This window comes from Triticum urartu, chromosome 6 (genome assembly GCF_003073215.2).
Source record: "Triticum urartu cultivar G1812 chromosome 6, Tu2.1, whole genome shotgun sequence".
Classification (NCBI taxonomy): Eukaryota; Viridiplantae; Streptophyta; class Magnoliopsida; order Poales; family Poaceae; genus Triticum; species Triticum urartu.
The window spans coordinates 533,624,091-533,649,616 of record NC_053027.1 but is presented as its reverse complement, the minus strand read 5'-3'; the positions used below and the strand labels follow the sequence as shown (position 1 = coordinate 533,649,616).

General features: G+C 46.5%; 1 protein-coding gene across 1 annotated transcript; it reads right to left on the bottom strand.

Moving 5' to 3' along the window:
• Nucleotides 1-8,426: 8,426 nt before the first annotated feature.
• Nucleotides 8,427-10,223, bottom strand: LOC125514968. Its single transcript, XM_048680371.1, has 2 exons — nucleotides 9,668-10,223; nucleotides 8,427-8,615 (listed from the first exon to the last, which is right to left on the bottom strand). Exons 1-2 carry the CDS (start codon nucleotides 10,041-10,043, stop codon nucleotides 8,563-8,565), a joined length of 429 nt encoding a protein of 142 aa, XP_048536328.1. The 5' UTR covers nucleotides 10,044-10,223; the 3' UTR covers nucleotides 8,427-8,562.
• Nucleotides 10,224-25,526: the final 15,303 nt, after the last annotated feature.

Below are 25,526 nucleotides of genomic sequence, written 5' to 3'. Positions count from 1 at the left end.
GGATTCTCATCAATACGGGCGTGGGTAACCCAACTGCTTCTAGGACTCCTAGATTATAGGCAAATCCAAACGGACACGGAGAGGACGCTTGATATTCACCCTCTTTATAAAGGGACAAGGCTTTTATTTTTCCCTCCCATGCTCAATCGAATCCTTCCCCCACCTCAAGCTCAAACGCCCAAAGTTCAGGTCAGGTGCTCCGAACCTTCAGTCATGTCCGGATCTAGCCTTCAAGGCTGATGGGTGCCTTCCTCCGTCACGGAGGAAGACATCAAAATGTTGAGGGAGGCCAGATATCTGACCGCCGAGATCTTGCATCGGCTGCCTCCCCGAGGGCAGGCCGTCCCCACCCCCGAACCCAACGAAAACGTCGTGTTCGTTTCCCACTTCCTCCGAGGTCTAGGCCTTGCTCTTGATCCTTTCATCAGGGGTTTGATGTTTTATTACGGGCTAGACTTCCATGATCTAGCCCCGGACTCCTTTCTTCATATCACGACATTCATTGTCGTGTGCGAGGCCTTCCTCCGGGTTACCCCTCACTTTGGCCTATGGCTCAAGACCTTTGAAGTAAAGCTGAAGATGATCGAGGGGAAACATGCAGCGTGTGGAGGTGCCTCAATACGCAAGATGACGGGAGCTTCGTGGCCCAAAGGTTCCATCCCAGAGGTGTCTGAATTGTGGCAACAGGAGTGGTTCTACATCACGGCTCCTAGAAGTGCCAAGTGGGCGGACGCCCCTGTTTTCCGCTCGGGCCCTCCACCACAACGGATGTCATGGATCAGCAGAGGTCTGAGCTGGGGTCCAGCCAAAGACGTGCCTATACTGCAAAGCCGCATTCGAGATCTCTTCAATGGAGATTTCAGTTTGGTTGTGGTAATACAAGTTATGCTGGTTTGTCAAGTCCAGCCTTGCAAACGCCGACCTCTTCGCCTGTGGGAGTTCAATCCCGAGGGACCGCGTGTCATTCAAAATTTTCTCGGCCTGACACACGAGGAGATGTACAAGTCATTCTTCGGACCTCAGGTGGAGTGTCCGGAAATCACCGAGGACGTGGGCCTGAGCAGTAACCTTGCCGCCGAACAGGTAAGGCATCTTTCGGCCGAACATACTATCTCTCCTTTGTTACAAAGTTATTTCTAAGGGTTCACTTTTTGACCAGGACTGGCTAACAAAGGCAAAGTTGATTCGGTGTTTGGCCCCCCTCCCTGAGGGTTTGGAGAATCCGGTATTGGAAAAGATGCTCCAGACCGCACCTTGCCCGGAGCCCTTGGAGGAAGATACTGTGGAGGATAATACAGGCGGATGCGGGCCCCCAACGCTGCCCATTCTAACCGAGGGAGCGGGCGTCTCCATGAAGGAAGACGACCAGAAGAGGAAAAGGACCACGCCCGGGGATTCGGAAGCTGAAGCTTCCAAACGGGAGAAGAAGTCTCCCACAGAGGGTCCTACCTTGGGGGGTGTTGTTGCAACAGAAAGTCCGTAGGGGGGATCAATTCTCCCGCGAGTCGTAAGTGACCCAAAATACTTTAATAGTACAGATATGCCATCTTTTTCTTCTGAGAAAATAACCACCGCATATGTCTTTGCAGTTCGGGCCTTAGCCCCTCTCAAATGAGCTCGTCTTCGGGGGATCTTCTTCCAGAGATGATGGAGAGTGAAATGCCTCCTCTGGACTCCTCCGCTCCGGAAGCGGGCGACCCAGAAGTGTCGTCACGGAGGGCCTCTCCGAGTCCGGTGAGGCCAGAAGATAATCCCATTGACCCCCGAAGCTCCCAGTGTCCGGCTCCCGAAGAGAGCAGACAAAAGAGTCCGGCACCGTCTAGTGTGCGATCGGATGTTCTGAGGGAGTTGGTGGGGCGAGCGGCCATCTCAGATGAACACCGTGTGCTGATGAATACGGTGATGGAGAGAATATCGTCTGCCGAAAGAGGATTGCATGAAGCTTTTATGAGTCTACGACAGGCTTTGAGGTACGTAAAAGAGTGTGTGATAGTCCTGCACATACTAAGTGTGCCCTGTGTAGATAGTAGCCCCTGAGACTCTGGTTGTCATCGGAAACGACGACGAACAGAGGATCATATTCCCAGGTAATAACCATACTGCCTCTATGTGCAGGTGATGGAAGCTCCGGTGGCTAGCCGGACTAGCGAGTTTGCCCATTTAGAACGGCAGTTGGATGCGGCAGACGCCGACATCGAGCTTGTTAACAAAAGGCTTGACGAGGCATAGGGTAAGTGTCATTATCTGGTAAACGCCACATAGGAGGAGGAGCATGATGCCAGTACCTTTAATATGTTGTGACTGCAGATGGAGCTACCACTGTTGAAGCCTTGCGGGCCGAACTTGCTCGAGCCAAGGAACAAGCGAGGTTGGGTAATGCGGCTACTTTGAAGGCGGCCGAAGAGTTGCAAGCTGAGAAGGCCGCGCATGGCGAGAGCCGAGACAAGATGGCCATAGAATTAAAAGCCGCCGCCGACCGTTGCCGGGTTCTTGAAAAGGAAAACCAAGCGAAGGCATCGGACCTTGAGAAGGCTGCTGCGACGAAAAAGGACCTCCGCTCTGCTATGAGGGCAAAGAAGGAGGAGCTGCGGGAAGCCGGGGATATTGTAGCTGGGAAATCCTTTATGTTGCGGAGGAAGTTCGGAGATCCATGGTATACCCCTCTAGATCGGCTGTGGAGTTCGGAGGATGTGTATATGGATTTGGCGGCGAGCGCTGCCGATGCGGCCAAGTACTTCCAGGGTCAGACGGACCGTGAAGTAGACCGGCTGTTTTGGAAACAATTCCATTCTCCCAAGCGTCCACTTTCATTGACTGACCAATTAGCCGAATGGGCCGAACTAAATAGGTTGTCCGGACTCTCCATGAGGTCTGTTGTGGATCAGCTATGGCCGGAAAGATCAAAACCGAACAGCTATTTCAGCTTGGTGCAGCAGTTCCTTGACGTGGTGCCGCGCATTAATGTGATGAAGAGGTCGGCGTGCATAGAGGGCGCACGGATGGCCTTTGCCCGTGTTAAGGCATACTGGGCGAAGATGGATGCTACCAATGTTGCAACGCGGGATTTGGCCATAGGTCGAAAGGCTGCTGAGAACTACTTTGAAGAAGTTCTTGAGGGTGCCCGTTTGATAGAGACCCAGTGCTCAAAAAATATTATGTTTGAGTGATATGTAATCTCATTGTAAGCGAAACACTTTTATAAAAAATTTATAAGGCTATTTTTATACTTTTGCCTGAAAGTAATATGATGCCTCCTGGGCGGCCGTTTATGTATACATGTGTATAACCTGAAAGATTGCAGTCATCGGCTTCAACCCCCACGCATATAATGCGGAGGTGCTCGCAAAAACACGTGTTCACACTTAACCCAACGTCTTGGTCCTATTAAGGAGGTGATAGCGGAGTGAGCGAGGCAACCGGACTATAATGCTTTAGCACTTTCACTTAGCCATAGGAGTTTGACAGTGGGGCTACTAGATAGCCCCTAGTGGCTCCGCACTCTCCCGCTTCCAGGGTGCGTACATGCCTGGCTGGAAAACGGCCCTTCGTAAAGGCGGAGGAATTCTAACATTCCCACAGGTCATCGAGTGGTTGACCAGTCTCACGCTATATCATGACAGTCAGTTTTCGGCTTTCTCTACTGAGGTGCTCGTCGGGATGAACCAGGGCACAATCGCAGCAGTTCTCCTGGTGCTACCTTAGCCGGTAAAGCGGAACGTAAGGCACCAAAACACAGGAGCCGGGCAAACCCAACATTTGACCAAAGACAATGATTCGGAGCTGATGCATATAGGGCCAAACTCGCGACGCCGAACACTCCCTAAGGTATTCGGTCTTTGTGGTATAAACTGGGCCTGAATAATGGCCTTTGTAAGAAGCCCCTTGTGTCCAGGTACGTGCATTGTTCGGGCGTGGCCACATGCCAAGACGTCAGCATCCTTCTCAACGGTGGATATGTATCAACAAGAGACAGTAAAAAAGGTTTACGCAGGGTCTTAATCTAAAAAGAATCCTTAGAGCGGGTCCCTGCTGCACGTCTGCGCCTGTGTCTCCGTTGTGCCGTATCCTGGACGGGTGTAGCACGATGATCGTCTGTAAAAGAGAGGAAGTTAAGTGAAAAAGTTGTCGTGCAAAAAGATAGTTTTTAAAAGAAACCATGTATAATTCAAGATGATAAGAAATTGCCACTTGTCTGCGCGCGTTGAGCCCCTTGTATTGACAAATAGGGGTGTGACCACTTATTCGGTATAAATAGCGGCGCCGGACTTGATTAGTTGTATCTGAGGTCTTGATGACCTATTGGATGCTTTCGCTTGTCCGGGCGCCTTTAGTGTGCGGCTGCCAAGGCAGCCTCACTTTCTTCGGCGCGCAAAGATCGCTTGATATTTCCGTGCACTGTAGTGATGCCACATGGACCGGGCATCTTGAGTGTGAGGGAGGCGTAGTGTGGTATTGCATTAAAGCGAGCGAAAGCTTCGCGTCCGAGCAGTGCTTGATAGCCACTTTGAAACGGAGGGATGTGGAAAGTTAAATGCTCGCGACGGAAGTTATCGGGGGAGCCGAATATAACTTGTAGTAGGAGGAAGCCCGTACAACGAGCCCCTGGGCCTGGCGTTACTCCTTTAAAGGTAGTATTGCTATGGCGAATTTGTGTTGGGTCTAACCCCATCCCGCGGATTGTATCCTAATATATTAGGTTTAGGCTACTGCCGCCGTCCATCAAGACTCTTGTGAAGTGATATCCGCCAATTACTGGGTCTAATACCAGGGCAGGCCATCCTGCGTGTTGGATACTTGCTGAGTAATCGCGATGGTCGAAAGTGATCGGTTGAGATGACCAGTGGCAGCACTTCGCGGTGACAGGCACTTGGGTATATTTTCCTGGGGGTGCCGCGTTGTTTTTTCCCTTGATCACATGTAACACGTTTACTGTTTTGACTTCTCGTGGAAATTTCTTTTGTTCCCACGTATCTTGCTTGGGGGGCTCGTCCTCGTCTTCACTTGGTGTGTCCTCCCCCTTGTGTACGGCGTTGAGCTTGCCGGACTGCTTGAAGACCCAACATTCTCTGTGGGTATGATTAACAGGTTTACCAGGGGTACTATGGATCTGACATACTTGGTCCAGAATTTTGTTGAGGCTGGACAGTTCATCCCTGGTGCCTTTAGGGGGCGGCTTTTGACCTGGCCGAGAGCTTTTGAATCCGGCATTTACTGTCATGCCCTTCGTGTTGTCTTCTTTATTCCGGCGTTTGTTATTGCTGTTGTGTCGTGATTTCCCGTTTCCATCTCTAACTTCAGATGTACTGGGGTCGCTGGTGCTGCATCTAGCTAGCCAGCATTCCTCACCCGCGCAAAAGTGGGTCATGAGGTTTGTCAATGCGGCCATCGTTCTCGGCTTATTTTGGCCGAGGTGTCTGGCGAGCCATTCGTCATGGACACTATGCTTGAAAGCTGCCAAGGCTTCGGCATCCGGACAGTCGACAATCTGGTTCTTTTTAGTAAGAAACCTGTTCCAAAGCTTTCGGGCTGACTCTCCGGGCTGTTGAGTTATATGACTCAAATCGTCCGCATCCGGAGGTCGGACATAAGTCCCTTGAAAATTTGCCCGAAAGGCGTCTTCGAGATCTTCCCAACTTCCAATGGAGCTTTCGGGGAGGCCTTTGAGCCAGTGACGAGCTGGCCCTTTGAGCTTGAGGGGTAGGTACTTGATGGCGTGGAGATCATCTCCTCGAGCCATATGGATATGAAGGATGTAGTCCTCAATCCAGACCCTAGGGTCTGTTGTTCTGTCGTATGCCTCTATGTTTATAGTCTTGAATCCCTCTGGAAATTCGTGGTCCAGCACCTCATCAGTGAAACATAGGGGGTGTGTGGCACCCCTGTAGCTGGGTGTACGGCATTGTTCGGATGTTTGTTGTGTTGCATTGTATGCTGGGGCGCGCTTGCGTGGTCCATAGATGGATCTTGTTGCGCCGTCCTTTGGGTGCAAGCCCTCGCATGGGTCACGTATTGTATTGTGAGCGGCGTTGTATGCCGCTCTGTGTTGGTAGAGGGGTCGTCTATCTGACCAGGTGGCTGCTTTGATATTTGGTTGTGGGGGTTCTGAGGCCTCCTCATCGAATTCGGGTAGCAGCTTCCGCTTTGGGTAGCTCTTGGAGGGGCGATTGTCGCCGTACCTTGCTGTAGTGTTGAGTATTTTACTCCATCTGATTTGGAGTGTGTTTTGCGTGGTCTTGATCCTTTGCTTCTGCTTTTTCAGACTCCTCGCGGTGGCAACAAGCCTTTTACGGGCAGTCTGCTGCTCCGGGTGTCTGTCCGGCATTATGTCGTCCGGACCATTATCCTTGATAGGGTTTGTTTGTTCGGTTTGATTATCCGGATTGCCGTTGTCCGGCAGTGGTTCGCCCTGCTCCAGCGCTGGGTCTGTGTGATCGCTATTTCTGTCGAGGCGGGATTTGGGGTGGCGATTGTGTCGCCGCTTTGGCTGCTTTTCGAGGGAACAAGCCTTCGGTGCGTCCTTCCGCTCCTCGTCGTCATCTTTTGGCACGTCCACCATGTATACGTCATATGACGAGGTGGCGTTCCAGGGCCCAATAGGCGCTGTTTCTTCATCGTCTCCTTCATCGGCGTCCATACCGTCGATGTCTTCGGAGTCAAAGTCGAGCATGTCGGTTAAATCGTCGACAGTGGCTACCAAGTGGGTGGTGGGTGGGCTTTGAATTTCTTCATCGTCTGCATCCCAATCTCGCTGACCGTAGTCCGGCCAGGGCTCTCCTGATAAAGAGAGAGACTTTAGTGATTTTATAATATCGCCAAAGGGCGAGTGCTGAAAGATGTCCGCGGCAGTAAACTCCATGATCGGCGCCCAATCGGATTCGATCGGCAGAGGCGTGAATGGTTCGGAGTCCGGAGAGTAGTCCGGCTCCTTGGAATCATGAGTCTCGCGGAGTGCGGGGCTGGTGTTCAGCTCGATCGCCATTAGGATCGCAGCCCCCGAGGTGGCGTCCCACCACCCATCCTCGATCGGCGCGGTTTGCTCCGAATTAAGGGTCGAAGCCGATGCGGGTGCGGCCTTCAGGGCACTGCTAGGCGGCAGAGCTAGATCATGCTCGTCATGGCAGTGCGGCGCGCTCGGCAGTGGCTCGAATCCGTCGAAGATCAAGTCCCCGCGGATGTCAGCCGTGTAGTTTAAACTTCCAAATCTGACCTGACGGCCAGGGGCATAGCTTTCAATCTGCTCCAGATGGCCAAGTGAATTGGCCCGCAGTGCAAAGCCTCCGAAGACAGAGATCTGTCCGGGGAGACAAGTTTCGCCCTGGACCGCATCACTATCGATGATCGTAGGAGCCATCAAGCCTGACGGCGACGACACAGAGGAACTCTCAATGAAAGCACCAATGTCGGTGTCAAAACTGGCGGATCTCGGGTAGGGGTCCCGAACTGTGTGTCTAGGCCGGATGGTAACAGGAGGCAAGGGACACGAAGTTTTACCCAGGTTCGGGCCCTCTCGATGCAGGTAAAACCATACATCCTGCTTGATTAATATTGATGATATGGGTAGTACAAGAGTAGGTCTACCACGAGATCGGAGAGGCTAAACCCTAGAAGCTAGCCTATGGTATGATTGTTGTTCTGTATGTCGTCCTACGGACTAAAACCCTCCGGTTTATATAGACACCGGAGAGGGTTAGGGTTACACAAAGTCGGTTACAATGGTAGGAGATCTGCATATCCGTATCGCCAAGCTTGCCTTCCATGCCAAGGAAAGTCCCTTCCGGACATGGGACGAAGTCTTCAATCTTGTATCTTCATAGTCCAGGAGTCCGGCTGAAGGTGTAGTCCGGCCATCCGAACACCCCCTAATCCAGGACTCTCTTAGTCGTCCTGGTCCATAGAGTGTGAATCTTATTATTTCATTTCATAGAATGTTAAACACAAATGGCATGTATATGGATCACTATGGACAAGGCCTACTATAGCATGCACTACAGGAATCAGCTACTTTGCCGTCTGCCACGGCGGATGGCAAAGGCATGAACGGCGGACGGCAAAGGCCTTTGCCGTCAGTCGCGGACGGCAAAAGGCTCCGGCAAAGTAGGCTACGGCAAAGACCTACTTTGCCGTCTGCTTTCGGCGGCTGACGGCAAAGGCGCCTTTGCCGTCTGCCGCGGACAGCAAAGAAGCGGACGGCAAAATGAGTAGTGTTAGTGTCCGTTAGCCACCTAACGGCAGCCTTTGCCGTCCGCCAGCTGACAGCAAAGGCTGCAGGCTCTTTGCCATCTATTGGCAGATGGCAAAGAGACCAAATAGGCATTAATTCTGTTTCTTCTTATATCAATTCATTTTCACAGAAAATCAAACACAGATATATATATGACCAATATAGCATATCCAACACATATTACCAATACTCATGAACACATATATATCCAACACATGTTACCAATATATAGTCATGAACACATATATATCCAACACATATCCATGAACACATATCCAACAAATATTACAAGGAATGATCTAAAACTAAATATCTATTTTCCTAAAAAAACTATCTTATTACTAAGATCTTCTCCGGATCTTCTTCTTTTCTTCCAACCTGCTTAACAAAAACACTAAGAAAGAGAGAATGGGTTAGGAGTAGAAATGTAGCATTTCACTTGGTGAAATGCAATGCTGTAGGAGCCAGTACTTGAGATCAAGATAATCTTAGTTAAGATCCTGATTTTCAAAGTGATCCTAATTATAAAGCCAAATAGAGTAAACCAATACCAAAGAGCCAAAGGAGAGAACCAGCCAAGGACCCAATCAAGAAGCCACCACAATTAGCAGTAAGTTAAATGCCAACACAAAGACCACTATCAGTACTAGCTCCAGGAATTAAGCCAACTAAAAACTAGTGATTAAAGCCAAAGATCAGACTTCATCACCACAATCAGTTTTGTCTAGTGACAATAGGTACATGTCACTGTGCAACGCCAAAAACAAAGCTCCAGGAGGAGATATACATCACAACCAGCCAACCAGACCAACTCCCAACACATCCAACCACCAGCAGCTTAGAAGAGATAACTATTAAGGAGAGCTACAGAAGACCTCAAGGTATACTTGAGGAATTATGTGCTCAGACAGCCTGGAAGTGCCAGGGCTAGTTCATCACAGCACATGGATAGTCACATGTAAATTAAGCCTAAGAGAGGGGGGCTCAGACCAGCATCACTGCCCAAATCAGATGTAGTATCTGTCTTATCAGTAGAAAACTAGGAAAGTAACAGCCAAAACCAAGTATAGCATCTGTTCATAGGCTATTAGAAAGAGACAAATAGGAATAGCCAAACCAAGTGGTATCTGTTCATATCAGTATGAGAAGTAAAATAACTAAGAACAAGTGAGTATCCATTCATGAGTAAAGTAACTGACCAAAGTAACAACTCCAGGATCAACTAAACAGAACAGAGCAGTACAGGAGTATATATACTTCACAAATACACATAGATGGTCACTGACCAAAACCCTGACACAGCAAGAATCCATCACAGAGAGCTCCAATACAAGTTGATGCTCATCTACAGCAGCTAACCACAGCTAATAGAGCCTCACATCCAACAAGATCAAGAGCTAGAGCTATGCATTAGAGAGATCAGGAGGGGAGCAAGGAGAAGCTCACCAAAAGGAGTTGTAGCCGAAGTAGGATGCAGCCACACCATCACTATGGTGTGACCAGCATCACAACCAACACCACCACAACAAGCCGGAGCTTGCCAGAGAGCACCACAACGGCGGCACCAGTGAGAGCACGGGCACGAAGGCGCCAACCAGGGGCACCGCAGCACGGAGGCGCCACCCAGGGGCACCACCGCGCCACGGCACAGCCAGCACCACCGGAGGATCCTCACGGCGACCGGAGCAACACCGGAGCCACGCCGGCGATGTGGTGGCCAAAACCCTAGCCGCAGGGGAGGGTCACGCGTGGTCGCAGGACGACGCAGTGGGGCGGGTGGGCCGGCGACGTGGGCGGCGCCGGGCAGCGCGTGGCGGGGCATCGGCGGGTGGGGTGGGGGCGGAGGGGGGGGGGGGGCTGCTCCGGGAGGCGGGAGCGGCGCCGGACGGCGGCGGGTGGCTGGGCGACGCCGGGCAGCGGGTGGCGGGGCGGGGGCGGCGCCGGGCAGCGGGGGCGGCGGTGGGTGTGGATCTGGTGGGCGTCGGGGAGGAGAGAGGGAGAGAAGAGATAACCGGCGGGGGGGCGTGGTGGGTGTGGATCTGGTTTGCCGTCCGCCGTTTTGTCTCTTTGTCGTCTGCTAGCAAACGGCAAAGAGGGGGCATTTTTTTTCTGTAAACGGCTCGTTAGTGGGGGGCCACCTCTCTCTTTGTCATCCGCCAGCTGACGGCAAAGAAGTGACTGATGGCAAAGGCCTGTTTTGCTGTCAGCTATTTCTTTGCCGTCTGCTTTTGGGTAGCTGATGGCAAAGACCTTCTTTGCCATCTGCTAGCAGACGGCAAAGAGCTGGCAGATGGCAAATTAGCTGATTCCAATAGTGATAGCAGGTAAGGAGTTAGATTAACTCAAGAATTGGTGACTAATAGACCTATTATTTCATTTCAGAGAAAGCCTGAAACACAAATAGCATGCATATATATACCAAGGACAAGCAAACTTACCTAATAAATATGAACAAGGTCTACTATAGCATAGCAGGCAAGTATTGGTGACAAATAGACCTATATTAAGAATAAACAGAACTAGCTCAAAAAACAACTCTATATTAAGAGTATCATGTGTGAATGTGATACAGTAAAAAATTGCATGCTATGTACATCAAGTTAAAAGGCACAAGTTATATAGTAGCCTAAAGCAGAGCAAGTGTACAACAATTTGATAAAAGAATGCCTAGTCATGGCATTTGATTTCACAAGAGAAGAATGTGTAAGGTGCAATGTTGTGTACACTTTGTAATTCTATAATAATTTGTAGTGCACTGTGGCTAGAAGCCAGAGTACACTTGAAGCTACGAACTATGCAACAAGCGTGAAACTCCAACAACAAGAGGCAGAGTTGAGTTCCTAGCCATCAGACAAGACTAGAACTCCCAGCATTTGCCTCTCAAATTTTTATATAAAGTGAATATTCCCAGCCAGGGTAGATAGACATATGCTATTGTTTAGAATTGCATGATAAAATGCGAGAAGTCTTCGAATACAGAGTCTTATGCAAAGTTATTACAATCAGTATGATGTTGTCAAGGTCATCCAAGTACTTGCCCTTTTAGATGCATATATAGCTATATGTAGGAGAATAATAGAGTACTAGCCGCACCTGCTAGATGTATTTCAGAATGAGAGGTCAAAAATAGGTAAAAATACAGATGCAGGCTATGCTCTACAACAAGTGCAGAGCAGCTACACAAGAAAAATACAAGCCCACTGATACTAGTTGTGCACTTGTTTCTTCCGTTCACCACTAATCTGATCTGTAGTGAAAGCGAAAGCACGGCCAAAAGAAGTTAACAAATGTTATTAGTTGTAAGAGGATAGAGATGCCACTAGATCTCAGAACAATATTAGATCAGGTTGTTGAAGATGTTGATGACGATGTTGTCGTTGGTGACGGCGTCGATCTGCGGCCCCGGGAACTGCATGTTGATCAGGATCCCCTGCACCGCCGCCAGCATCAGCCCAAGAACAGAGCAATAGGAAGAGTGCAATGCGCGCGCGTGCTGCCGACCGCCGTACGTAGAGGTCTTGAAGTGGAGGAAGGATTCATACCATAGCACCGACCGCCGTCGAGGTCTTGAAGGCTGCGGTGGGTTTCCATGGCCGGGCTTCATCCTGTCGCTTGTCGTTGTTCCTCCTGTCCTACCTGCAGAGACAGAGACGGTGGTGAGAGGGAGGGGGAGATTGATCCACCTGTAGTACTAGGATTACACATGCAACAACTAGTAGCAGAACTAGCAAGAAATAACCAAATTGAGTGTACACCAATATCATATGAATCTGCAACACAATCGAGCAACAGATTTGTAGAAAACAGCTGCTACATAAACCGTGAACTATAGGTGGAGAAATAACCCTTTTCATGAGTATACTAAGCACTAATATGGGTTACATCTAGTTGGCAACTGACACCGTGTAGACCATGATGTGAGTATACTACGCACTCATATGAGTATTACCAAGGACTTAGCGACAAAGCAAATCCACCAACTAATCACATCAATTGCTTATGCACCTAAAACATTTACTAGGAAGTGGGAACATTTTGAACCTAAAATTCTTCTCCATTACTGGATCAGGTGACCAGAAGCTATGCAAACTAATTTAGTGGAAACCAAATAGACACATCATCCCACACATTTCCTGCTAGAGATTCATGGGAGCTGCACTCACCAGCCTGCCCCTGCTGAAGGTGAAGTCCTCGATTCCGTGGCCACTAAAGAAATCCGCCACCTCCTGCAGCACCGGCAGCTTGTCCAGGTCGAACTCGTGCGTGCATCCGGAACACCTACGAACCACGCAGAAGAAGAGTCAGCTCACACGCACGCATGTACCGAAGTGGCGAGAACCGAACTATTGGAGAGACGAGATCGACGGATCACTCACGTGGCGGAGGTCGGCCTTGAGGGGCGCCATGGCCTCTGGGGACGACGAGGCCGCCGTCGTCACCACGGAGGCAGTCACTCGCGAGGGTGTAGGATCGAAAGTATGTCTAGAGGGGGGTGATTAGACTACTTGACCAAATAAAAACTTAACCTTTTCCCAATTTTAGTTCTTGGCAGATTTTAGCTATCTTAGGACAAGTCAAGCAATCATCACACAATTCAAGCAAGCATGCAAAGAGTATATTGGCAGCGGAAAGTAAAGCATGCAACTTGCAAGAATGTAAAGGGAAGGGTTTGGAGAATTCAAACGCAATTGGAGACACGGATGTTTTTCCCGTGGTGCATAGGTGGTGCTATCCTACATCCACGTTGATGGAGACTTCAACCCACGAAGGGTAACGGTTGCGCGAGTCCACGGAGGGCTCCACCCACGAAGGGTCCACGAAGTAGCAACCTTGTCTATTCCATCATGGCCATCGCCCACGAAGGACTTGCCTCACTAGCGGTATATCTTCACGAAAGTAGGCGATCTCCTTGCCCTTACAAACTCCTTGGTTCAACTCCACAATCTTGTCGGAGGCTCCCAAGTGACACCTAGCCAATCTAGGAGACACCACTCTCCAAGAAGTAACAAATGGTGTGTTGATGATGAACTCCTTGCTCTTGTGCTTCAAATGAATAGTCTCCCCAACACTCAACTCTCTCTCATAGGATTTTGGATTTGGTGGAAAGAAGGTTGAGTGGAAAAGCAACTTGGGAGGCTAGAGATCAAGATCATTATGGTAGGAATGGATATCTTGGTCTCAACACATGAGTAGGTGGTTCTCTCTCAGAACATATGAGTTGGAATTGTGTATGTGTTCTGATGGCTCTCTCCACTAATGAAGAGGAGGTGGAGGGGTATATATAGCCTCCACACAAAATCCAACCGTTACACACAATTTACCAATCTCGGTGGGACCGAATCAACAAACTCGGTCGGACTGAAAAGGTAAACCTAGTGACCGTTAGAGATTTTCGGTGGGACTGACATGCAACTCGGTAGGACCGATTCTGTTAGGGTTTGGGCATAATGTAATCTCGGTGAGACCGATTACACAAACTCGGTGAGACCGAGTTTGGTAATAAGCTAACCAGAGAGTTGGTCAGGTGAACTCGGTGGGACCGATTTGCTCTTTCGGTGAGACCGAAAAGTTACAAAAAGGAAACAGAGAGTTTACATTGCAATCTCGGTGGGACCGATTCGCTCTTTCGGTGAGACCGAAAAGTTACGAAAGGGAATCATAGAGTTTTCAATCCCATCTCGGTGAGACCAAGATCCCTATCGGTAGGACCGAATTGCTAGGGTTTGGCAGTGGCTTATGACAAATGAAACTCGGTGGCGCCGGATAGAAAGAATCGGTATGACCGAGTTTGGCTTAGGGTTTAGGTCATTTGTGGATATGGGAAAGTAGTTGAGGATTTTGGAGCATATCACTAAGCACATGAAGCAAGAGGCTCATTAAGCAACACCTCATCCCTCCTTGATAGTATTGGATTTTCCTAAAGACTCAATGTGATCTTGGATCACTAAAATATAAAATGAAGAGTCTTGAACTTTTGAGCTTGAGCCAATCCTTAGTCCTTAGCATTTTGAGGGTTCCACTTTCACATCCATGCCATGCCAATCATTGAGCTTTCCTGAAATAATCATCTTGGAATAGCATTAGCTCAATGAGCTATATGTTGTTATGAATTACCAAAACCACCTAGGGATAGTTGCACTTTCAATCTCCCCCTCTTTGGTAATTGATGACAACATATAGATCAAAGCTTCGACAAATGATAATAAGCATGAAATATATCGTCGCTTTGAGAAGTATGTGACAAGTAAGAGCTCCCCCTAAATTTGTGCATATTTAAAATTTGCTTTGTACTGCAAATGCACAAAGAGTTAGAGTCATGGGTTACTCTTCCATGTCACATACATCTTGGTGGAGCGCTTAAAATGATAAGAATGAAATACATGCACTCATCACCAAGAATAGTGAATGATCACATAAGATGGATAGTATAATAATATTAAGCAAACATTAAGTGTAGCTTATGATCAAACAAAGTTCAAAAAACCACCAAATAAAACAAGAGAGAATAAAAGCAACACACTCTCTCTCGAAGCCTATGATCTATACATTTTCTCCCCCTTTGGCAACAAGTTACCAAAAAGTTCCTAGAAAATGCATAGTGCTAAGTCAACACTCAGGCTTGATCTTAAGGTGGTGGTGGAGTCCGGAGCACTCCAAGGACGAAGCCTTCTGTAGACGTGGTCGGAGTCGAGGCTGAAGTGGACGCTGGAGCTGGTGGAACTGAGGCTGTAGCTGGTGCAGACGTGGTGGCTCTGGTGTCAGCAACTGGCACTGCAGACGACCTCGGACCTCGTGGCACTTTGGCAAAGGCATCAGTTGTAGTCTTGCCTCTCCTCTCCTGCATGCCATCCTGGAGCTGCTCCACTGCAGTCTGAATCTCTGTCACTTTGACATCCAAGTCATAGAACTTTTGTTCCATGATCCTCTCTAAGCTTGCCTAGTTCTGAGTTAGGGTTGCTAGTCCTTGCTCAATCCGCAGGGTGGATGCAATCAAGTAACCAAGCTTCTCTTTTTTGGTTTTCAGGAAATATTCAGATGCCTCCTCTTGAGTAGGCATCTTGGCAGCTTTCTCCTTCCTCACCTTCTCCTTCTTGGCTTGTGCTTGGGCAGATGATGGCTCATTCTCAGTCATGACCACTTGATTATCTTCAAAGTCTAGACGGATGGGCAGGTGTTCCTTGTCCAATAAGTATATGCCCGTGCCCATCTTTGAGTTGATGAGCTCCTGAATCTGTGGGGCATATCCACAGCTCCTCTTCTGGTCTGCTGCTGTCCTCTTGATTGTTTCAATCATAGGACTCATGACTTTGAATTTCTGTGGCACATCAAAGATATGTAGCGAATTGATCGCGTGGCCCCTGATCATCTTGTGATCTCTAGACTTGGGCAATAGGGTGTGCCTCAGAATCCAGTTGATGGTTGGCAGCCCTGACAGAAGATAGTGTTCTGAGCCAAACTTGAAAGTGTCAAGTGCTTCATTTGGAATCTCCTTGTACATGTTTGACATTGAGTTGTGGTCCATCTTCTTCTTGGCATAAATGTCCAAGTCATCGTCATGCTCTTCTGGGGCATTAATCAGCTGAGCCCATTCAGCAACTATAGACTGGTACCGCGTACCCTCTGACATCCATACAATCCTGCCATCTGGATAAAAATGGGCTGTGGAGTAGAACTGCATGATGAGTTCCTCGTTCCACTTTGTGAGCTTCTGCCCAACAAAGTCCTCTACTCCACACGCCTTGAAGCTGTCCTGGACTCCAGGGTAGTACTCTTCGTTGTCCTTGATGTATTGCCAATCGACCCATCTCATATCACAGACAATGGGCTTCTTAGTTGAAGCTCTGGCCTTTGACATAGGCTGCCTGCCTGCTGGCCTTTTGATCTTCATCCCTGGTTTTATGCCCTGTGCTGGCTCAACTCTCTTGGAGGTTGCTTCCTCTTCTGCCACATAATCCTCATCTTCTGAGTCTGAGGTTCTCTTCTTTCTCTGTCTTGTGGCAGCTTTAGGCAGATTGCTTGGAGTACTTCTGCTGCCATCATCTGAGGAACTTGAGGGACTAGTGCCCTCACTCATCTGTACTTGCTGCTCTGACAAGTTCTGGCTATCACTTTGGTCTGACATGTTGCAAACTCTGACTGCTGACCCTGTGAATAGGTTATAGATGAGATAGAGTGGATGAGCATCACAAAATGCAGAGATTTTTACAAAAGAATAATTCAAAAACTTAGTTTTAGTTTCCCACTGAAGGCATCTCGGATCTACCGATTTCCAAACTCGGTGATACCGAAGCAGTTTTGGCACCTAAACTAGTGAACTCGGTCAGACCGAGTCACAGTTCGGTGGCACCGAGACTGCTAGGGTTTCACAGAGTTCCAAAATCGGTCACACCGATAAGTAATTCTCGGTCAGACCGAGTCTCACTTGTGCAATGGCATAAGCCAAATCGGTGGGACCGAGTTTTTCAACTCGGTGGGTCCGAGATGGTTTCGGCGGAAACCTAACCCTAAAGTTTTCGAATTAAACCTAATCTACGAGTTCATTGACTGGATAGAAGTTTATCAAACGTGGCAAGAATCATGATGATCACAATGTGCTAAGAATCGGATTGGGGAATAGCACAAAGATCGAGTCCATACCCTAGTTCGGCGGAGACTCGCTACGGCGGCAACGGCGGGGTAGAATTCCATTGACGTCGACGGAGACCAGCGACTGGAGGCGGCTGGCGGCGAGAAGACGATCCGGAGACCAAGTTGGCAGAGCAGGCTATCGCGCGGGCGGAGGGGTTCGGAGAAATTTCCAAATTTTTGCCCGTGACTATATATAGCCCGACCCTGTCGGTGTGACCGAGTGGAACAACTCGGTGGCACCGAGATGCAAAACTGTATACAGTTGTTGCAGCTCGGTGTGAACGAATGGTTCAAATCGGTTGCACCGAGATCGAAAACCTAGATCAACTTAATGATCTCGGTAGGACCGAAAGTAGAGTATCGGTCAGACCGAGAATCATAAAGAGGTTTTGGAAGTTTAAGTCTATGACGAATCGGGGACTCCGAGCGCTCCTCACACAGAGTGGTTCGAATCTGACTTGATCAAATTTTGTGATGTAGCATGAATAGAGTTTGATACGAGAAAAGCATAGATAGCTAGAGGAGGTTCTTAGGCATTCTTGTCCATCCACTTGGCAAAAGGAAATAAAACCAAACAACCAAAACAACAAGTGGATGTCCTCGAATGAGTAAAATATGCAACCAACATGCTTCACACAATAAGATGGCAAATGAAATATGTGACAAAGCATGCACAATCAATTCTAGCATCTATCAAGCAATTTGCGATGACTAAGTCATCTATATATGAGTATATTGACTTAGGAGTCAAGTAAGAACACTTGATCATAGGTCATACTCATCGTTTAAGCTCAAGTGGGGTTACCACTTTTACATAAAGCATTGTTGTGTTCACATCTTTAGAGTTGCTTTAGCTCAAGTCTTAGAGTAAAGCTCCCCCTAGATGTGATATCCCCCCTAAGAGGGATGAACTAACCTTGGGTTTTGTCAATGATGACTTCGTGTAGATTTTGAAGATGTGGATGCTCATTGTTGATGTAGATCACTTGGAGCTATCCACTTGAGTGAATTGCACTTTCAATACCTACATGGGTTAGTCCCACAAGGAACAAACAAGGATATCCATAGACATAGAGTGATGCACACACAAGATGATGTCCATGAACACTTTTAGGTTACCTTGTCCCTTGTCTTACCAACAAGAGGGTTTGTGACTCCTTGAACTAGTGCAAGATGTGGAAGTTGATTGCACTTGTTCTTGCCAAAATGATAAGAGTGAAGTATGTTCGCGGAGTCACCCTCAAGAACTCTCTAGTTCTTCTTCTTTTGGATCCACACCATCTTGATGGGAATCCTTGGAGTTGTAGTCGTACTTGATGAAGTGGAACTTGACGTGGTCTTGGGAATCCACTTGACTAAGGTCTCAGGAGCTTCTTCAAATGCATCAATTTCCTCTTAAAGCTTGTCCTTGCCTTTTTGCTTGTAGTCTTGTGGTGGAAGATCATCTTGAGCTTGTGTTCCCTTGAAGGAAGTATCATACTTCACTTGTTGAGGAACAAACTTTGTCTTGGGGTATTGATCTTCTTCCCACTCAACTCCATTGGCATTGAACTTTCGTTCAAAACCAACACCTTGATTCTTCCGGTGCATTCCTTGCTTGCGCACAATTTCCTCGAATTGCTTACTCCAGGCAAGGCTTTTGTACACTCCTTTCTCTATAATTCCCTTCAATAAGCTATTTTCTTGCTCAAGTGTAACTTGGCTAAGAGAATCATTAGTGGAATCAAGAGAACTACTAGAAGCAACAATATTGGATTTAGCATGATCATTGTTACTACTAGAGGAAGAATCTTTCTTGTTCTTGTTACTAGACTTGACTTGAGGCATGTAAGTGGATAAGAGTAAACGCTTGGCAATGTAAGAAGAACTTTTCTTGCGGAGATCATCATTGATTGCTTTTAAGAACTCATGCTCTTGCTCAAGATTGAGCTTTTCAAAGCGTAATTTCTCATGAGCTCTTAAAAGTTCTCGATGATCTTCGAAGATAGTTTCATGAGCTAACTTAAGAGTGTTTAGTTCTTTAGTTAGATCCTCAATCTTCTCCTTATCATTGTCATTCGTTTTATCTTGATTAGCATGATTAATTGACGTTTCATCATAGTATTCATCACTAGAGTTGTCAACAAGTAAATCATCATCACCTAACAAGTCATCTTCATCACTATTAAAATCAACATACTCGGGGTGTGTTACCTTAGGACCTTTGGTCATGAAGCATCTTCCAATTCCTTCATTTGGTGAGTCAAATATGTCGTAGGAGTTGGTTGACACAAGTGCTAGACCGGCAACACCTTCATCTTGAGTATCTTCGGAGTCGGAGTGATAACTTCTCTCGGAGTGGCTGTCGGAGTCGGAGCCGGATACCCATTCACCAACATGAGCTTGATGTCTTCGTTTTGTGTAGCTCCTTGATGATTTTTCCTTCCTTTCCGAATCCTTGCTTCTCCGTGAGTATCTTCGTTCATAACGATCATCTCTACTCCTTCTCTCTCTTGGTGGTGATTCTTTGCTCCTTCTTTTTGGAGAATCTTCTCTTCTCTTGTAGGGAGCTGTACACTCATTGGAATAGTGTCTGGGTCTTCCACAATTGTAGCAGTTTCGCTCTCGACTAGAAGATCTTTTGTCATTGTAGGACCTTGACTTGAAGCTTCTATCTTTGCTTCTGCTCTTGTAGAACTTGTTGAAGTTCTTCACCATTAAGCTCAATTCTTCGTTGAAGTTTTGTTTCTCACTTGACGATGTACGGGCTTCACATGAGGCTTTGTAGGCACCACTTGATTTGTTGTGAAGTTCCTCTTTATCCTTAAGTGACATCTCATGAGCAACAATTCTTCCAATCACTTCCGTTGGCTTGAGATCTTTGTAATTGGGCATCATTTGGATCAATGTGCACACGGTATCATATTTTCCATCCAAGGCTCTTAGAATCTTCTTGATGATGAATCTATCGGTCATCTCTTCACTTCCTAAGCCGGCAATCTCATTTGTGATGAGAGCAAGCCTAGAGTACATTTCAGCGACACCTTCACCATCCTTCATTTTGAACTTGTCAAGTTGACTTTGAAGCACATCCAACTTGGATTCCTTGACGGAGTCGGTACCTTCGTGCATATCAATCAAAGTGTCCCAAATTTCCTTTGCATTCTCAAGACGGCTGATTTTGTTGAATTCTTCGGGACACAATCCGTTGAAGAGAATATCACAAGCTTGAGCATTGTATTGCAACATATTCAACTCATCCGCGGTAGCTTCACGGTTTGGTTCTCTCCCATCAAAGAAGTCACCTTGCAAACCAACACACACAATTACCCAAACGGCGGGGTTATGTCCAAGAATATGCATTTTCATTTTATGCTTCCAACTAGCAAAATTAGTACCATCAAAGTAAGGACCTCTACGGTGATAATTTCCCTCGCTAGACGCCATACTCTCCTAGGTTGTGAAACCAAGGCTATGACCACCAAAAGCTATGGAGATCAAAGCAAATGGAGACCAAAGCTCTAATACCACTTGTAGGATCGAAAGTATGTCTAGAGGGGGGGTGATTAGACTACTTGACCAAATAAAAACTTAACCTTTTCCCAATTTTAGTTCTTGGCAGATTTTAGCTATCTTAGGACAAGTCAAGCAATCATCACACAATTCAAGCAAGCATGCAAAGAGTATATTGGCAGCGGAAAGTAAAGCATGCAACTTGCAAGAATGTAAAGGGAAGGGTTTGGAGAATTCAAACACAATTGGAGACACGGATGTTTTTCCCGTGGTTTGGATAGGTGGTGCTATCCTACATCCGCGTTGATGGAGACTTCAACCCACGAAGGGTAACGGTTGCGCGAGTCCACGGAGGGCTCCACCCACGAAGGGTCCACGAAGTAGCAACCTTGTTTATTCCATCATGGCCATCGCCCACGAAGGACTTGCCTCACTAGCGGTAGATCTTCACGAAGTAGGCGATCTCCTTGCCCTTACAAACTCCTTGGTTCAACTCCCCAATCTTGTCGGAGGCTCCCAAGTGACACCTAGCCAATCTAGGAGACACCACTCTCCAAGAAGTAACAAATGGTGTGTTGATGATGAACTCCTTGCTCTTGTGCTTCAAGTGATAGTCTCCCCAACACTCAACTCTCTCTCATAGGATTTGGATCTGATGCAAAGAAGGTTTGAGTGGAAAGCAACTTGGGGAAGGCTAGAGATCAAGATTCATATGGTAGGAATGGAATATCTTGGTCTCAACACATGAGTAGGTGGTTCTCTCTCAGAACATATGAGTTGGAATTGTGTATGTGTTCTGATGGCTCTCTCCACGAATGAAGAGGAGGTGGAGGGGTATATATAGCCTCCACACAAAATCCAACCGTTACACACAATTTACCAATCTCGGTGGGACCGAATCAACAAACTCGGTCGGACCGAAAAGGTAAACCTAGTGACCGTTAGAGATTTTCGGTGGGACTGACATGCAACTCGGTAGGACCGATTCTGTTAGGGTTTGGGCATAACGTAATCTCGGTGAGACCGATTACACAAACTCGGTGAGACCGAGTTTGGTAATAAGCTAACCAGAGAGTTGGTCAGGTGAACTCGCTGGGACCGATTTGCTCTTTCGGTGAGACCGAAAAGTTACAAAAAGGAAACAGAGAGTTTACATTGCAATCTCGGTGGGACCGATTCACTCTTTCGGTGAGACCGAAAAGTTACGGAAGGGAAACAGAGAGTTTGCAATCCCATCTCGGTGAGACCGAGATCCCTATCGGTAGGACCGAATTGCTAGGGTTTGGCAGTGGCTTATGACAAATGAAACTCGGTGGTGCCGGATAGAAAGAATCGGTATGACCGAGTTTGGCTTAGGGTTTAGGTCATTTGTGGATATGGGAAAGTAGTTGAGGATTTTGGAGCATATCACTAAGCACATGAAGCAAGAGGCTCATTAAGCAACACCTCATCCCTCCTTGATAGTATTGGCTTTTCCTAAAGACTCAATGTGATCTTGGATCACTAAAATATAAAATGAAGAGTCTTGAAATTTTGAGCTTGAGACAATCCTTAGTCCTTAGCATTTTGAGGGTTCCACTTTCACATCCATGCCATGCCAATCATTGAGCTTTCCTGAAATAATCATCTTGGAATAGCATTAGCTTAATGAGCTATATGTTGTTATGAATTACCAAAACCACCTAGGGATAGTTGCACTTTCAGAGGGCGGCCAGCAGGCTTGGCCTGGACGTGCTTGACCTTGGAGAGGATCTCCCACGGCCACCATCGCTGATGCTGCTGCTGGATCCGAGCTTCGGGGATTGGGGATCGGGGAGACGAAACCCTAGCTGCAGCGGAGGAGGAAGAAGAGATGGGAGCAGGAGCGAGGTTCGGGTGCAGCACGAGGGAAGGTGGGCGCTGCCGGTGACAGAAAGGAAGGAGGGCGCCGCCAGTGCTAGCGCGAGGGAAGGAGGGCGTGGCGCGTGGGGTGAGGGAGAGGCCGATCTGGATCGGGGACAGAGAGAGGGAGGTGGCGGGCGGAAGGAAGGGAGGAGAGGTGAGAGAGAGGTATGGTTTGGTGTGGTGGGTTTTTTTCCTTTCTTTGCATGGACGGATGGATGGACGTTGGATTGCTAGCAATGGATGGTAGGATGTCTGCCATCTCATCAATCCGTGCCACAAACGGTTCCACCAATCACAATGTAGTACACACTTTGACGATTTTATAACCATCTAAATTGGTCGTAATCGATTAACTAATATGCTAAATCATGTCACCTATTTTATAACATCATAGAATTAGAAAAAAAGAACAATAGCATCGTGTCACAAGTGAGACTTGCTTTTCAGAAAAATAACAAACCTGGAATAATACAAATATCTTTAAAAATTGACCTCAAAATGAGTTTTATTTGCAAAAAATCATTTTCTACCTTTGGAGTGTCGAAAATGGTATATATTTTTTAAAGCACCTACCAATATTTGTTGCAAAATGGCACCACTCTATTTTTCAATAATATTAGATCATATTTTAGGTGCAATTGACCAAATTCTTGTGTCACAATAGCTGTCTATCCATCTCTCGTCAATAATTGAGGAGGTTTTTCAAGTGCCCATTTTCCATTTTTCGAGTGCCCAAAAGGAGGTTTTTTTGTGAAGAGCCTACCAAATAATTGTTGAAAAATTGGACCAAATCATTTTTCTAAAATACTAGGACATATTGAATGCACAATTGACAAAATGGTTGGGTGTAAAAAGTTTTGATCCACCTCTCGAGAAAAAGACAAATTTCCGTCGACTCAGCTGGAAGCGGGTCAAATTTGAACTGTAGATGCCTTGTAATTTCCTCTTTATTTTTTTCAAAAATCATTTCTAGGTACATAAGTATCTATTTAATCAAAGAAACACCAAAATAATTCCAGGATTCAACCACTAGCTAGGAACGGTCATTCCCGCCGTTCTGACCGCATTTTGAAACGGGCATAAAAAATTCAAAAAAAATCAAAAAATTGGGAAACCTTCGCATTGTGTCATTATATGTGGCCAAGTTCCCAGGAAAAATAACAAACTTGTAATACGGCAATTATTTTAAAAAAGTGTTCTCAGAAACGAGCTATCACGTGTGGAGATCAATGGCTTTCAAGCCAAATGATCAATCTTATGGCCACATTCATGGCATAGTTTGTTCAAATGATCTCATATTGTGCACAAGGGTGCATATTGGAATGGCAAACAATGTTGCCTAAGGAAGTTTTCATTTTCTTTGGACGAAAAAACCATTTTCCATTTTTCAAGTGCCCAAAAGGAGGTTTTTTTGTGAAGGACCTCCCAAATAATTGTTACAAAATTGGACCAAATCATTTTTCTAAAATACTAGGCCATATTTAATGCACAATTGACCAAATTCTTGGGTGTAAAAAGTTTTGATCCACCTCTCGTGAAAAAGACAAATTTCCGCCGATTCAGCTGGAAGCGGGTCAAATTTGAACTGTAGCTGCCTCGTAGTTTGCTCTTTATTTTTTCCAAAAATAATTTCTAGGTACATAAGTATCTATTTAATCAGATAAACACCAAAAAAATTCCAAGATTGAACCACTAGCTAGGAACGGTCATTCCCGCCATTTTGACCGCATTTTGAAACGGGCATAAAAAATTCAAAAAAATCAAAAAATTGGGAAACCTTCCCATTGTGTCATTATATGTGGCCAAGTTCCTAGGAAAAATAACAAACTTGTAATACGGCAATTATTTAAAAAAAGTGTTCTCAGAAACGAGCTATCACATGTGGAGATCAATGGCTTTCAAGCCAAATGATCAATCTTATGGCCACATTCATGGCATAGTTTGTTCAAATGATCTCATATTGTGCACAAGGGTGCATATTGGAATGGCAAACAATGTTGCCTAAGGAAGTTTTCATTTTCTTTGGACGAAAAAACCATTTTCCATTTTTCGAGTGCCCAAAAGGAGGTTTTTTTGTGAAGGACCTCTCAAATAATTGTTGCAAAATTGGACCAAATCAATTTTCTAAAATACTAGGACATATTTAATGCACAATTGACAAAATGGTTGGGTGTAAAAAGTTTTGATCCACCTCTCGTGAAAAAGAACAATTTTTGCCGATTCAGTTGGAAGCGGGTCAAATTTGAACTGCAGCTACCTCATAGTTTGCTATTTATTTTTTCCAAAAATCATTTATAGTTACATAAGTACATATTTAATCATAAATACATGGTTTGGTGGCGATAAGTAGAGGTTTGGGCGGTGGCCGAGGCCCCTAACTCTAGAGCGCGTAAACTCGCATGCCCACCGCATTGTCACCTCGTGACCATGGCGTTGCCATGTGTTCTAGGCAGCCTAGGCATGTCTAGTGGGTTGTGCACTCCCCAGGTAGGTGCTAGGAAGAAAATTACAACATAAGATTCTCACGAGGAGACCGGTCGATGCTCAAACATGAATTAGCAGCCAAGTGTTTGATTAGTGGTACGAGAAATGTACATGGCTAATGGGCGTGAGTTTCGGCTGAGGATGATCAGTTACTAAGAAGACCCTAGGTGGTACTTGCTTTGCAAAGTACCACACTGGACATAAATACGAATGTTGAATCTGTGCCCAAAATAATGAATGGATTGAGGTGGCATTTGGTGGAGGATGGTTATTTGGGCATAGGAAAGCACCGTAGAAAATGGATACTATTTGGACATGCCAAAGTGGTACTTCCTTCACAAAGTTTTGTTCTGAACAGAATAGAAAATGAATATTGTTGAATTATTTTTGAACTAGGCAAGGAAGGTTTTTTACATATTTTACGAAGATATGACCCAAAGAATTTATGAGATGTTTTTGGGAATTTTGGGATTGACAGAAATATAGGTTACTTCACAACTTGGGGCAAAAATTGCCACATGGACATGACACATAGGCAAAACTGATGAGGTGGCGCCTAGTCATAGCAACCCACCACAATTTACAAGGTTATTACCATCTATAATGGTTGTGATCAGCTAGAAATAAGGCAGCGGACCAGTGCTATCTACTTTATGACCATTTCGTGTAAGGAAATTACGACCTTTCTTACCAAAATGGTCGTTATAGTTTAGGGTTTGGAGCCCCCCGAACAGCTTTTGACCAATTGGTCTGAAATGGTCATAGATCTATGACCAATTCTTCTAGGGTCACTGACAGAAGGTCACTAGTTGACATA

Excerpts from the sequence above, each read along its gene's own strand:
- LOC125514968 (XM_048680371.1), bottom strand. The coding sequence starts at position 10,043 with ATGCCCCGCCACGCGCTGCCCGGCGCCGCCCACGTCGCCGGCCCACCC. Across the intron at positions 8,616-9,667 it reads TTCGGCTACAACTCCTTTTG|TGTTTTTGTTAAGCAGGTTG; the intron begins GTGAGCTTCTCC and ends TCTCTTTCTTAG.